The 14,680-nt window shown below is 48.7% G+C and overlaps 1 protein-coding gene across 6 annotated transcripts in view; it reads left to right on the top strand.

Annotated features, from left to right (window-relative positions):
- Nucleotides 1–14,680, top strand: part of RYR3 (ryanodine receptor 3) — a 230,660-nt gene that overhangs the window by 159,321 nt on the left and 56,659 nt on the right. For all 6 annotated transcript variants that reach the window (XM_068162895.1, XM_068162893.1, XM_068162894.1 and 3 more), the window contains exons 55-64: nt 1,426–1,488; nt 2,522–2,597; nt 2,747–2,870; nt 5,551–5,666; nt 6,512–6,579; nt 7,311–7,432; nt 10,531–10,580; nt 11,253–11,313; nt 12,040–12,278; nt 13,332–13,413. In XM_068162895.1, coding sequence (XP_068018996.1) covers nt 1,426–1,488; nt 2,522–2,597; nt 2,747–2,870; nt 5,551–5,666; nt 6,512–6,579; nt 7,311–7,432; nt 10,531–10,580; nt 11,253–11,313; nt 12,040–12,278; nt 13,332–13,413 — 1,001 coding nt within the window. The remainder of the gene's footprint in view (nt 1–1,425; nt 1,489–2,521; nt 2,598–2,746; nt 2,871–5,550; nt 5,667–6,511; nt 6,580–7,310; nt 7,433–10,530; nt 10,581–11,252; nt 11,314–12,039; nt 12,279–13,331; nt 13,414–14,680) is intronic.

Below are 14,680 nucleotides of genomic sequence, written 5' to 3'. Positions count from 1 at the left end.
GGGATAAAGATATGCAGGGCTGGAGCCAGGCTCTGCTCAGGGATGGCCAAGCACAGCACAAGGGGCACTGGGGGCAAGCTGGAGCAGAAGAGGTGCCAGGGGAGCAGAAGGGAAACATTTTTTGCCCAGAGAGGTTGTGGAGTCTCCTCTGGAGACTTTCCAAACCCACCTGGACACAGGAGGAAAGCTGTTTAAAACTATGACAAGTGTTGGGGGATTTTTATAGTACCCTTGGGGTGAATTAAACACACCTTGATGCTTCAGTACAGTGGGATTTCATGAGCAGCAAATTGGGCAGAGTGCTCTGCAAGGGGCATTCAGAGACACATCATGAGCTGCCTCCTTACGCACCTGCACTGCTCCTGTGAGTGTTGTGGTCAGACACCTTAGGGCTGTGTTGGGGTCATTCCCCAGCAGCAATTCTGCTTATCACAAATGGCCTCTGAGCACTCTGATACAAGACAGTGCTTCAGCATTTCATACTCTTCAGCAACCTTCACTCCCTTACCAGAAGCCCCCTGAGCTTTGGCATCTCTGCTTCCAGCCTGTTGCCCCTGTTTTGCTGTTGGGCCTTCTTGCCAGAGAATGGTTTGGGCTGGGAGAGACCTCCAAAGGTCATCCAGCCCGACCCCACTGCAGTCAGCAGGGACATCTTCCACCAGATGAGGTTGCTCAGAGCCCTGTCCAGCCTGACCTTGGATGTCTCCAGGGATGGGGCCTCAACTACCTCCCTGGGCAATCAGTCCAGTGTTCCACCACCCTCATGGCACAGAGCCTGTTTCTCACATTCAGTGTAAGTCTCCTCTTGCATGGTAGAGGCATCTTGGAGGAGTGCAGCACATTTAACTTCAGTGCATGACTGAAGTCCCTGCTTTGTATGTGACCTTTCATATTTGCCATGTGCCTAATGGCTTTGTGGCACACTCCAAACATTAAGACTACATAAATGGATCACAATCTCTTTTTCCTGGTCAGCCAACTCCATGAGAAGATGACCTATTTTAACTTCCTTGTTCTGATGCCTTGTCTCCAGCACATGGTTGGTTCATTTAGGCTGTTGCTACACTGGTTCTGTCATGTTTTGAAGGCACCTCTTGTGTGACTCATGATTGGTCTGTCATGGGCTGAACAGCATAGCTCTAGCAGTTGGATGGAGCCATCTGTTGCAAACAGATCTAAGCCTCTGCAGCAGCCTTCTGATTTCCACCTCAGCAGATATGTCCTGTCAATTATCCTGTGTGTCTCCAGGACACTGCAAACCAAGAGGTGAATGCAAGCTCTACCAGCAAGCTTTAACATGTGGATGGTTTTCCTCTGGTCAGAGCAGCAGCAGAGATGTTGCTGCTGAACATTTGACCCTTAGCTGAAATACTTTCATCTAAGTCATTTGGTTTTGTTGTGGTTTTCTTTGTTTCTCCCCCCCAGGGCAATGGATATAGCCCAGCACCCCTGGATCTGTCTAATGTGGTGCTTTCCAGGGAGCTCCAGGTTTGTGTCTGTGTTTGCATGTGTTGTGCTGAAAAGAATTAATAGACTTGGGGTTTTATTATGAATGACTCTAATTTTGTCAGGTCCTGTGGGTGTGCTTGTGAGCCTGCTGGCAGAAAGCTGCATGGCTCACACTGAAAGGAGACATTTCTAGTGTTTATCCCACTGCTGCTTCCTGAGTTCCTAGGAAAAGTCATCCTGAAGCTGCAGGGAAGGGGCTGTAAACAGCATGTGATGTGCACCCTGCTTCTGCCAAGTTCTAAGAGTTGAGAGTAGGAATGACAGCTCACTGGGGGGCATCCAGAGGAGTGTGGTCAGCAGAGCCAGGGAGGTTCTCCTCCCCCTCTGCTCTGCCCTGCTGAGACCTCACCTGGAATATTGCATCCAAGTCTGGGCTGCCCAGCTCAGGAGGGACAGGGATCTGCTGGAGAGAGTCCAAGGGAGGGCTCCAAGGCTGCCGAAGGGACTGCAGCACTGCCTGGGGAGGAGAGGCTGAGAGCCCTGGGGCTGTTCAGTCTGGAGAGGAGAGGACTGAGAAGGATCTGATCAATGACTATCAATAGCTGAGGGTTAGGGGTCAAGAGGCAGGGGACAGGGACAGGCTCTGCTCACTTGCACCCTGGGACAGGACAAGGGGCAGTGGATGGAAACTGCAGCACAGGAGGTTCCACCTCAATGTGAGGAGGCACTTCTTCCCTGGGAGGGTGGCAGAGCCCTGGAGCAGGCTGCCCAGAGAGGTTGTGGAGTCTCCTTCTCTGGAGCCTTTCCAGCCCCATCTGGATGTGTTCTGTGTGACCTGTGCTGGATTCTCTGTTCCTGCTCTGGCAGGGGGCTTGATCTCAATGATCTCCAGAGGTCCCTTCCAGCCCCTAACCTCCTGTGAGCTGTGATCCTCCCTGTGGTGTTTGCTGACCACAAGAGTGTAGACTTGACTCAGGATTGTAAAACTAGGTAGAATTACACAATTTGTAATGGTCACCTTTTAATTCTGCATCTTGGTGTGGTGTTTTTTTTTTTCCTAATGGCAATGTAGGGAATGGTTGAGGTAATGGCAGAAAACTATCACAACATATGGGCCAAAAAGAAGAAGATGGAGTTGGAAAGCAAAGGTAAGCCAGAACCCAGTGAGCCCCACCAAAACCAAAACAGGAGAGAGAAGAAGCAGTCTGAAAGAGGGCAGTGTAAGACAATCAGAACTTACCAGTTCCTTTTTCTGTGTGGAGCAGCAAAACTCAACAGTGCTTTCATCTTGCTAAAGGTGGAGGCAGTCACCCTCTGCTGGTGCCCTATGACACGCTGACGGCCAAGGAGAAGTCCCGGGACCGGGAGAAGGCACAGGAGCTGTTCAGGTTCCTGCAGGTCAATGGCATCATCATATCCAGGTAAGCTGCACTTCTTTTAATAGACACACATCCTCCACAAAGCAGATTCCAGACCCACCTGGAGCACTGCATCCAGCTCTGGAGCCCCTAGTACAAGAAGGATCTGGAGGTGCTGGAAGGTGTCCAGAGAAGGGCCAGGAGGATGAGCAGAGGGCTGGAGCTGCTCTGCTGTGGAGACAGACTGAAGGAGTTGGGGTTGTGCAGGCTGGAGAGGAGAAGCTCTGATGAGACCTTCTTGTGGCCTTCCAGGATCTGAAGGGGGCTACAAGAAAGCTGGGGAGGGACTTGTGAGGCTGTCAGGGAGTGATAGGAGTGGGGGGGATGGAGCAAAACTACAAATGGGGAGATTCAGATTGGCTGTGAGGAAGAAGTTGTTGCCCATGAGGGTGGTGAGAGCCTGGCACAGGCTGACCAGGGAGTGGTGGAAGCTGGATCTCAGAAGATATTTCTTCACTGAAAGGGTTCTCAGCCATTGGAATACTCTGCCCAGGGCAGTGCTGGGGTCACCATCCCTGGGGGTGTTCAAGCAGGGTTCAGTGGTGACCCTGCAGTGCTGGGTGGAGGGTTGGACTGGATGAGCTTGGAGGTCTCTTCCAAGCAGCTAGATTCTGTGATTCTCTGAGGGTGAATCAAGATCATCCTCTGGGCTGTGTTTTCTTCAGGAGAATATGCAGATCTTTTCAAGTATATATCAAATGTTTTGAAGCACTGATTGCAATTATCACATTTCCAGAGTGTCACTCTTCAAGAGTTGGGGCTGATCACTACAGCATGGCAGTTCTGTATAATTGGAAATGTATGGGTGGCTCAGTGTGTCTGCTTTGCATATACCATCTGCTTCTGTTTGGAGCTGAGCTCCTCTCTCTTTGTTGAGAACTTCTTTTTTTGTGAAGCACTTTGGGGTGTTTGTGCCACACAGCTGAATCTCTTAGGCCTTGCTCAGTGTGTGTTAGAGACAAGATGGCATTTTGTAAAGCAGCTTCAAATCTCTGCAGGTTTTCACAGAATCACAGAAACAGGTTGGAAAAGAGCCTCAGGAGCACCAAGTCCAACACAGAGCCCTACCTCACAAGGGTCACCCCTAAACCACAGCCCCAAGCACCACATCCAAGCCACCCTGAAACACAGCCAGGCCTGGGGACTCAGCCACCTCCCTGGGCAGCACATTCCAGTCCCTGACCACTCTTGATGGGAAAAAATGTTTCCTGCTTTCCAGTCTAAATCTACCCTGCTGCAGCTTGAGGCCATTGCCTCTTGTTCTGTCACTGATTCCCTGTGGGAAGAGACCAGCAGCAGCCTCTCCACAACCTCCTTTCAGGTAGTTGTAGACAGCAGTGAGGTCTCCCTCAGCCTCCTCTTCTCCACACTAACCATCCCCAGCTCCTTCAGTTGCTCTCCAGCAGATTTCTTCCCCAGGCCCTTCCCAGCTTCCTTGCCCTGCTCTGCCCTGGCTCCAGCACCTCCACATCTCTCCTGGATTGAGGTGCCCCAAACTGGACACAACACTCCAGGTGTGGCCTCCCCACCTTTGTGGTGTTGCCTTTGTCCCCTATCAGAACTACCAGTGTCTCCCAGTGTTTTGGAAGGGAGATGTAATCTCAGAGCAGCAATCCCTTACTCTAGAAGCAAAAAGAGTCTATATGGATTGATCTCACTTTAAATCCAGAAATGTTTGGCTGCATTATCCTGTGTGAGAGTGAGGCAGCAGGAGATGCCTGCCAGCCAGCCCGAGCCTTTGACAGGTATGGAATGCCTGGGTGACACATGTGGTGTATCAGTTAGCAGGAGGGTATGAAGCATGGAGAGTAGGACTCCTCAAAGAGATTTGTTTATTGTTATGCTTGCAAATGAATCTGTAGGATGGAAGGTTGGAGTCCTTCTATATGGATGTGTGAGATGGGATTGGAATGTATTCCCTGCTTCCCTGCTTTGTTCCTCCAGATGCTGACCATTCCTCTCCTCTTGGCCATGTTCTGAGGTGGCCAAGAACAGACACTTCAGTACCAGCTAGTTCTGCTGTTTGCAGCTCTGCTCCATCAGCCTTCTCCCACATGATTACATTTTTCCCTGGATTCACCTGATTTTCTGGTTTCTCAGCTATTGATCTACTCTTCCCTTCATTCTCCCTCATGTACTCCTACAGCAGTGCTAAGACATTTCAGGACAAATGATCACCTCCAGCTTACCACAAGGAGTCCAACAACTTTCCTGTGTCCTCCTTCTTCCCTGCCTTTGCCTCCATGTCACAAACTGCCAGCTCCTCATTTCTTCCCTGCTTCTAACCCCTGCAACCCCTCTGTAGCCTTTGCAGCCCTTTATCCAGGTGGTGGTTTCTAGCTGATGAAATGAGGTGTAGCTCTTACACTGCTGCTGGAAAGCTGTACTAGCTGACTTCCTACACATGTGGCACTCGACTCTGCCAGCAGCAAACTGAGTGGCCATGCATGGCTCTTTTTGATCTCCATGTCCCATGGCTTCGTTTGTGCAATGCTGTAGAGCTCTGAAGGAAAGAAATGGAACAGTTCTTGCTGTGCAGCTGATAACTAAGAGCTGCTGTGGGAGGTCATTTTCTCCTTGTTGTGAAAATCACCATAAGAAGGTATGGGATGCTTCCCAGGACTGCCATCATTTATACTGCTGTCCTCCTCAGTGCCATTGATCTGAATGCTTTCTAAACCAGGGGGCTGAATGACATGGAATTGGATGCTTCCTCCATGGAAAAGAGGTTTGCCTTCAAGTTCCTGAAGAAGATCCTGAAATACGTTGATTCTGCTCAGGAGTTCATTGCACATTTGGGTAAGCTGAAAAAATAGACCCTTGGGACTTAAATCCATGGATGGGTGTCTAAATCCAGGTGACCACCGTGGTCATATCCTGGGCTGCAGCCAGAGCAGTGTGGGCAGCAGGGCAGGAGAGGGGATTCTGCCCCTGGGCTCTGCTCTGCTCAGACCTCACCTCCAATCCTGCCTCCAGTGCTGCTGTCCCCAGCAGGAGAAGGACACAGAGCTGCTGGAGAGAGTCCAGAGGAGGCCACAAAGATGCTCCAAGGGCTGGAGCAGCTCTGCTGTGAGCACAGCCTGAGGGAGCTGGGGATGTTCAGCCTGCAGAGGAGAAGGCTCCAGGGGCACCTCAGAGCTGCCTGCCAGGAGCTGAAGGGATCCTGCAGGAAGGCTGCAGAGGGACTTTCCATCAGGGGATCCAGAGACAGGCCAAGGGGGAAAGGTTTGAAGCTGAGGCAGGGTCAGAGTGGAGCTGAGGAAGAAGTTCTTTAGTAGGAGCCTGGTGAGGCTCTGGCACAGGCTGCCCAGGGAGGTAATGGATGCCTGGGGGTGCTGCAGGCCAGGCTGGATGAGGCCTTGAGCAGCTGAGTGTAGCTGAGAGGTGTCCCTGGGCATGGAGGGGAGGTTGGGGCAGCTGAGCTCTGAGGTCTCTTCTAATCTGAGCCATCCTAGGATTATTGCATTTAAGAAACTTAAACTCTGATTGACTCCCTGGGCATTTATTACCACTAGATAACTTGTTTCTGCTCTTTTGTTTGTGGTTTGGCAAAGCCATGTTTGCAAGGCTCTGTCACAGAGAGGTTGTCTTCTTTATTATCAGACAACAACTTACTTGGGTCTGCCTTGTTTGTGTCCTTGCAGAAGCCATTGCAACCAGTGGGAAAACTGAAAAATCTCCACATGAGCAGGAAATCAAATTCTTTGCCAAAGTGAGTGGTTTGCTGTTTCGGGTTCTGTGCCTGTGCATAGTGCAGGGCATGGCAATGTGTGCAGTTAGCCTGCTTTTCAGGTAACAGAAATGCAGCTTGCCTTTCTTTCTCTCCTGGTAAGTAATCTGTTAAAAGTTGTTAGCAAATCTTTCAAAGTACCTTCAAAAACAGTTCAGTGCCTTTGCTGGGTTCAGCTCTTTCAAAAGGTTTCAACATCTCTGCATGAGAAAGAAACACAGAAATGAACAGGCAGCTTATTTGTGATGTGAAATGGCTGATTCTCCCTGAAGATGCACAGGAATGTATCATAGTATCACAGCATGTCCTACACTTCTGTCTCCCTGATAAGGAAATAAGGACTACTTATGATCTTTAAACACAACCAAAGAAGAGCCTCAAAGCTCTCTCCCTTTCTACCTGCACTAGAGTGGAAGAGTGGAAAGGAAGAGCGCTCTTAATTCAGTGCCATTTATCACTGCTGAATGTGAGCAGAGTGATCCTGCAATGCTAGAGCCAAAAGAGAGAGACTTCTGTCGCTCTCTGTGTTATTTACATGACTTTTAAGTCAAACTTTAAGACTTAAGGTTTGAATTTGATGGGCTTTGTGTCCAGCATTCGGGAATACAGCTGTTATACCACTTGTAAAGGGTCAGCTTTAACCATCTGGGGCATGGTTGCTACATTTCCCAGTGCCCCCTGTGAAACTGACCTTTTGTGTCTGTCTGTCTTAGGTTCTTTTACCACTAGTTGATCAGTACTTTACAAACCATTGCCTCTACTTCCTGTCCTCTCCAACCAAAACACTCAGCAGCAGTGGCTATGCATCAAATAAGGAGAAGGAAATGGTAGCAAGGTAAGTGGAAAACTGAGATATACACAGGAAGGTCCTACAGGGATAATTAAAGGTCTGTTCTTTGATTAGAGAAGAAGACAGTCCAGAAGCTCACTTTTCCTCTAACAGAAAGGGAATCCTTTGTTCTGTATCAAATGGCTGAGAGTACAATTCCTTGACTGATAATGGATAAATACCATCTGTCTACTAATGACATACACAACACATTCTGTTCCACTATGAAGGGACACACTTGGGGGGCATTGTAGCAAACCCAATCAGTTATCCTGTGAACCTTAGTTTCCATTGGCTTTGTGCTTCGTTATTGATGACAGCTTCTGGCTGAAGCTGTTGAGTCACTTAGATGGCTTCACATCAGGTTTTCCAGAGGTCACAAATCCTGACAGTACCATGAAGCAGCTTCCTCAGGCCTAATTATGGACTCTCTCCTCTCTGTGTGATATTACTTCTGCACCCTCACCAGAACTGCTGGGATTTCTCAGTCTGTAGATCTAGTCTGTAGTGGTTCAGGTTTGGATGGAATCAGCCATTGGACTCAAAGTTACTCCAGCATAAGTCAGCTAAAAGAGAGAGAGCTGCTTTTCCCTTCATGCTGTGCTAGCTTTGCAAAAATGGGGCTTTTGGTTTTCTGCAGTTCCTGCTTAGAAACAACTCCTTGTTTGGGGGTTTAACTGGCATTGCCAAGTTTTCTCCACTTTCAAGGTGTGCTGCCAGCTGCTTCCTTTGGGAAATTTCCTACTGGATTCTTCCAAGCTCTCTTGGGTGATTTCTTACTTGAGCTGTCAGTTTCTCAGATGCCTCTCTTTCCTTCACTAGAAGTCAGCTGCAGCAGAGCTGGCTGCTTTTTCCAGTGGATACAAAATGTGAAAGCAAAGGCTGCTTGCTTGTTGCTCCTTAAGGTCAAGCCCAGCACTGAACTTCCCAGATTGCATTCTTCAGTTTCTTCCAACACTTCTCTGTGTTTCTCTCAGTAATCCTTACCCTATGTTCTCTTCTGTTAAGTGAGCTTTGAGTCCCTAAGATTCTGCCTTGCATGTTTTACATAACATAGCTGTCAGTGCAGAAAGATAATAGTCCAGTAGTTGGGAAAGACAGCTCAGGTTAGGAGGATAGAGCTTTTGTTTAGTCTCTCTCTAATTTTGTTCCAACAGAAGGACACAGAGCTGCTGGAGTGAGTGCAGAGGAGGCCACAAAGATGACCCAAGGGCTGGAGCAGCTCTGCTGGGAGCACAGGCTGAGGGAGCTGGGGCTGTGCAGCCTGCAGAGGAGAAGGCTCCAGGGGAATGTCTGAGCTGCCTTCCAGAAAGGCTGCAGAGGGACTTTTCCTCAGGGTGTCTGGAGACAGGCCAAGGGGGAATGGTTTGAAGCTGAGGCAGAGCAGGGTCAGACTGGAGCTGAGGAAGAAGTTCTTCAGCAGGAGGCTGCTGAGACTCTGGCACAAGGTGTTCAGGGAGGTTGTGGCTGCCTCCTGCCTGGGGGTGCTGAAGGCCAGGCTGGATGAGGCCCTGAGCAGCTGAGTTGAGAGCTGGTCCCTGCCCATGGTGAGGAGGTTGGGGCAGATGAGCTCTGAGGTCCCTTCCAACCTGAGCTGTTCTCTGATTCTCTGATGTCATTTCAGTTCATTTTAAGTTGATGCTTCCTCCCTGACCACTCCTCCTACCTCTCTAAAGACAGTCAGGTCAGCTTCCTCAGGCTGGCAGGATGCTTACTGGGGTTGTACAAAATGCCTTCACAGGGGCACACCAAGGCAGGTATGTGTCTCACCTGCAAATCTGCTGCTACAAACCCAGCAGCATCTTATGACTCTCTGTCTGTCCTCCACTGAGACAAGTGACAAGGAATTATTTTCATCTTACAGGAAGTACAGAATTGTCTCACTGTTGTGAAGATAGCTGTGACAGTTGGTTGTGACTAAGGTCCCCTATCAGTCCCTGATATCTTTGCTTCATGTTTTTGTGTTCACATTCCATTTGTGAAGTACAACACCGATGACAAGCAAGTCAGCCTTGGTTCTGGAAGTCTTTGGTTCTAGAATTTAAAGTAGCCCCTTTAATCTTGAGCTGTTTGGGTGATTTCTCTTCTCCCTTCCTTATCCTGTTATTTGAAACATGGGTTGCCTAGGCAAGTTTCTGACACACTTGCCAGAAGCTCTGCTCATCTGTGTGTATTTCAGGATGTTATCATCAGCAGTGGCTACACACAGGTTTGTTTAGTTCTTTATTTGCAAAGGATTTCTCCCCAAAAGGTTTTAAATAGTCTGAAGATTTGCAGTGTTCATCCCCTGCAGAAGGCCAAGGGAAAACCTCAAATGCATTCAGTTTCTCTTGTTCCTACAGAATTTTCTTGTTCATGAATAAAAGTCATAAAAAAACCAGAATGGTAGGGGCTGGAAGGGACCTTGGAAGATTACCCAGTCCACCTCCCCTGCCAGAGCAGGGCACCCAGGGCAGGGCACACAGAACACATCCAGGTGGGGTTGGAAAGGCTCCAGAGCAGGAGACTCCACAGCCTCTCTGGGCAGCCTGCTCCAGGCTCTGCCACCCTCACAGGGACAAAGTTTCCCTCCTGTTCCCCTGGCACCTCCTCTGCTCCAGCTTGCCCCCAGTGCCCCTTGTGCTGTGCTTGGCCATCCCTGAGCAGAGCCTGGCTCCAGCCCTGCACATCTTGATCCCCAGCACTGAGGGCAGCCCTCAGGCTGCTCTGCTGCCAGCTCCAAGCCCCAACTCCCTCAGCCTGTGCTCCCAGGGAGATGTTCCACTGCCTGCAGCAGCTCTGGGGCTCTCAAGCAGTTCCCTCAGTATGCAGTTATTGCAAGCAACTAAACAAAACAAACAATCTAAACACAATAAACTTTCAGATTTTGCATCATCTCTGAAGTAATGAAGCTTAGAAAAGGAGAGGATTCAGAGGCTTCAAACAGTTACTCAGCTTAGTGCAGTTGTGTGAGTGCTGTGGTCACATATGGTTCCAAGTCCACTCCCCAGGAGCTCTGTGGCATTTTCTCTTTCATGTTCCCATTACACCTGACCTCCTGTTCTTAACCAGTCTTTAATCTTTGTCTTGCATTGTTGTGCTCTTTCTGTTCTTTCCTACTTCAGCCTCTTCTGCAAACTAGCTGCTCTTGTTAGACATAGGATCTCCCTTTTTGGTAAGTTAAAACTCAGGTATGACCATTGCTCTAGCTGTGTCTAACCATTGCTTCTCTCTTACCTGAAGCTTTTCACCAACCAGAGGCAAAGTTCTCTCAAGGGCTCTTACAGTACAAGCAGTGAGTGCATTAGACATGGCTCTGAGGATAAGAGTTCATAAATGGAATGTGTGAGGTGTTGGAGCAGGAAGCAACAGCAGCTGCTGTTGGAAAATGCCCTTTGCTTTTGGAAAGTCATCTGGCACTAACTGGGCTGATTGCTGTCACCCAGCTGTTAAAGCCAACAGCTTAATTTCTCAGAATGCCAGGGGGATGTAGAGAAAAATAGCTCTGCTTTCTCAAAGGCATTGGTAAGTAAATGATAACAGAAAGGTAGGTGCTACAAGGAGCAGAGGTCAGAGTGTTGCAGGGTCAAGGGGTGACAAAGAGCCCTCATTAGGCTCTAGGTCTTCTTTGGAGCTCCTGTGTTGAAATGAATTTAACAAACTGAAAGTTAGTCCTAGAACCAGACCTAATTTCCCCTCCTAAGAACCAGACCTAATTTCCCCTTGTGCTCTGAGCTGGGAGTCTTCCCTCATGTCTTGTGCACCTCCACATTGACTTCTGGCTCATGAGGTTGTGCTGCATCACTGTTATCCTTACTGTGCTCTCGTGTTATCTGTTTCTAACCAGGGAGTGATTCTGCTACAATGGTGAACTGCTTGCACATCTTAGCTCAGTCTCTTGATACCAGGTAAGGTTGCACTGTTTGTACCAGACTCCATGGGTGTCACAGAGCTTGTCAGGAGCACTGCCTGTGGTTATTTCATTCATTGGTGGTATCAGCTGTGGCACTAACTCACAGATGGACTTCCACATCAGTAGATGGCATCTGAAGGGTTTCAGTTAAATGTTTCTGTTCAAGTCCTGTCATTGAAACACTGAAAGCTTTTCCCACCTCTCCAAGGGTATTTGAGCACTTCACTGGGAAATAGAAATGACAGACTTTGGAGCTGCAAGTATTGACTTCTGTAGATAGTGAGGCATTTTAGTGCATGGTGGGAAAGGAGGCATTAGGAGTGTGCAGAAGGCATTAATGTATGAGGATAGTTACAACTGCCTTTACTGATGACCATTAAAATATCATGTAGATTAAAACACAGCTCAGGTTAGCTTCAGTCTCAGCTGAGTCTAGCTGAGAGGTGTCCCTGGGCATGGAGGGGAGGTTGGGGCAGCTGAGCTCTGAGGTCCCTTCCAGCCTGAGCCAGTCTGGGATTGTGTGTTTGTATGATTCTGCTGTCATGAGAAATGGAGAGAGGGAATGCTGAGTATCCTCTGCTGGCGCCTCAGGTGCTGGGGACAGAGCTGCAGGCAGTGAGTGCTGCATACAGAGCCCAGGCTCAGCAAGCACAAGGTGGTTGTTCTTCCCTTGGGCCAGCTGAGGATCAGTGGCAAGGTGCTGCTTGCCCCTGTTTTGCAGGACTGTGATGAAGTCAGGCTCGGAGCTGGTCAAGGCCGGGCTGCGCTCCTTCTTTGAGAACGCCGCTGAAGACCTGGAGAAGACCTCCGAGAACCTGAAGCTCGGCAAATTCACTCACTCCCGCACACAGATCAAGGGAGCCTCCCAGAACATCAACTACACCACCGTGGCCCTGCTGCCCATCCTCACCTCCATTTTTGAGCACATCTCCCAGCACCAGTTTGGCATTGATTTGCTCTGTAAGTCTTTCTGCTTGGCATCGCTTCGCTGCCTGAGCCTTTGCCTTTGGCTGCTGGTGGTGTGCTGGCAGCAGCAGGGATGCCTTGTGGCTGCATGAACTCAAAGGGTGACACTGGCAGCAGTAGCTCACACCCCCAGCATCAAACCTCCAGTGGCCTCCATCGTGCCTTACTGCTTAGTGCATGCCTGAAAGTGATATACATCCCCTGGGGCTTGTTTCCTGCAGCTGCCTGGGGAAAACCTAATGATGCTCTGTAGTTTCCTGTAGGAAATCAAATTATCATCCTCTGCAGTTTCCTAGAGAGAATTAAATGATCCTTCATAGTTTCCTGTAGAAAACCAAATCATCCTCCATAGTTTCCTGCAGACAATCAAATTACCCTCTGTAGTTTCCTGTAGGAAATGAAATGGTGTTCTGTAGTTTCCTGTAGGCAGTGAGCTGGTCCTTTGTAGCTTCCTGTTGAAAATTAAATGATGCTTTATTTTGTTTCCTTTTTGTACCTCATTAAAGGAGAAAGTTTGTTATTAATTCCTCTTCCCCCCCCCCCCCCCCTCCTTGCATTTGAGGACCACTTCCATTTCAATTTCCCTAATTTTTAGCACCCAGTAGTTTAAACCTGCTGCAGTGCTTCCTGGAGGCTCAGCAGCATGCTGTTCCCAGGTTTGCTCTCTAGTTGAGTGATCCCAGTTCCAAAGCAGGAGATCATTGCAAGCCTGATAGCCATGACCAGCCTTTCTTTGAAAGGGTGAGGAGCCTTCAGGTGGTGTTCCTAGTGCTTAGACACACAGCCTGATGTGCTTCAGCTTGGCTTTGGCTTCTGCTAGTGGTGATAACCTGCAGTGTTAGCAAGAATCTGCTGACCTCTTAGAGGCTCTTCTGACCTTGGAATGAATGTAGCTGACAGAGGAGGTATCAGCTGAAGCTAAAGAACACAGCTGGAATGCTGAGAGCCTACCAGTGTGCAGTGCTCTGTGTCAAACAGATGTTTCATTTGCAGCAAGGAGCCTTCAGTTGGATAAATGCTGATCATCTTCTTCTGCTTTTCCTCTAGTGGGTGATGTACAAGTTTCATGCTACAGAATTCTTTGTAGCCTCTACTCCCTTGGGACTGGAAAGAACATTTATGTTGAAAGGTATGGAATGAAAATCTCAGCATGTAAAGTGCATGTGGTGGCTTTTCCCTCAGGAGTGTGCTACTCTGGTAATCAAGCAGTACAGAAGGTGAAACTGAAGCACTCTGAGCATGTTTAAAGGACACTTTCTTGGAACTGTAGCTGCTCTAACGTTCTGTGGTTCTGTGATATCTTCAGGAGTTCCATTCCACACTCAAAAAAACCCCAAAACCACCAAACCAAACCCCAAACAAAGCCACCAACAAAAACTAAATGAAAGCAGAAGCCTCATGCTGCATGCATATGGCAGGGAGCTAAGTTGTTTTCCCCAGGGAAGGCTACATCTTCCCATGGGCTGCCACTAAGGTTCCCAAAGTTGGACTGCTGCCTGTGGCTGTGGTAAGTAGGCTGAGTACTAAGTAGGCTGTGTCTGTTTCACACCTGAACTGATACAGAGTTCTCAAAATAGTTGTCCTGGGTATAAATTCCTGAGCATATGTAGAGCATTTTGACAGCCTTTGACTCTACAAAAGAAATCACTTTCTCAGTTGCTTGCATTTAAAACAGAGCAGGGTCTACAATTCCTTTCAGCATCTAGTTGCAAGCCCTGGATCCTCTTCCATTAAGAGGCTCCAATCCATGAGTGCTACCTGAGAAAAGAGGACTCTGATTGTTGGCCTATGATGGCACAGGAGCTGAGGTCACCATAAGCCTTCCTTGTGCTTCCAAAACCTTCAGGCCAGGTGCTCTTCATGACCTCTTAGAATGAAAGGTTGAAGGGCCACAGGACCTGAGAAAGAGACTAAGCTGGAGGAAATGCAGCTCCAGTCTGGTCAGGAGATGCTTTGCCCAGTATAAAGAATGCAGGTCTCCACTGCCTGCCTTCCAGAGTTCAGTCACTGATTCTTTCATGCAATATGCAAGAGCAGTCTTGATGGGTAGATTTGTCTCTTTCCTCCTCCTCTCTGCAGATGCACACAAGCTTTCTTCTCTGTGTCCACATCCAGTCATTTATGCACCCATCACTAAATTACAGAGCTCCACTCTTTCTGGGCTTGGGAATCTTAAATCCTCCTTGAGGCAGCAGTACATTAGCCCTACCCTGACTAGCAATCAGACTCTTCTCACAGGAGATAAAAGGTGAATGTTTGAGTTGCCTCACAAGGGGAAGGGCTCACAGCACAGGCCTCCAATGGATTGTCAAGAGCTGCAAGCACTGAGCAGTTACATTAAAAATTGATGTTAGCAGCATCCCTTTCTCCTACTGCAGTTGTCTTCCTAGAAGGGA

Source organism: Melanerpes formicivorus, unplaced genomic scaffold (genome assembly GCF_026170545.1).
Source record: "Melanerpes formicivorus ecotype bairdi unplaced genomic scaffold, bMelFor1.0.p_v2 SCAF_68, whole genome shotgun sequence".
NCBI classification, from domain to species: Eukaryota; Metazoa; Chordata; class Aves; order Piciformes; family Picidae; genus Melanerpes; species Melanerpes formicivorus.
Note: the sequence above shows the minus strand (reverse complement) of the source record. Positions and strands in the feature narration are given on the sequence as shown.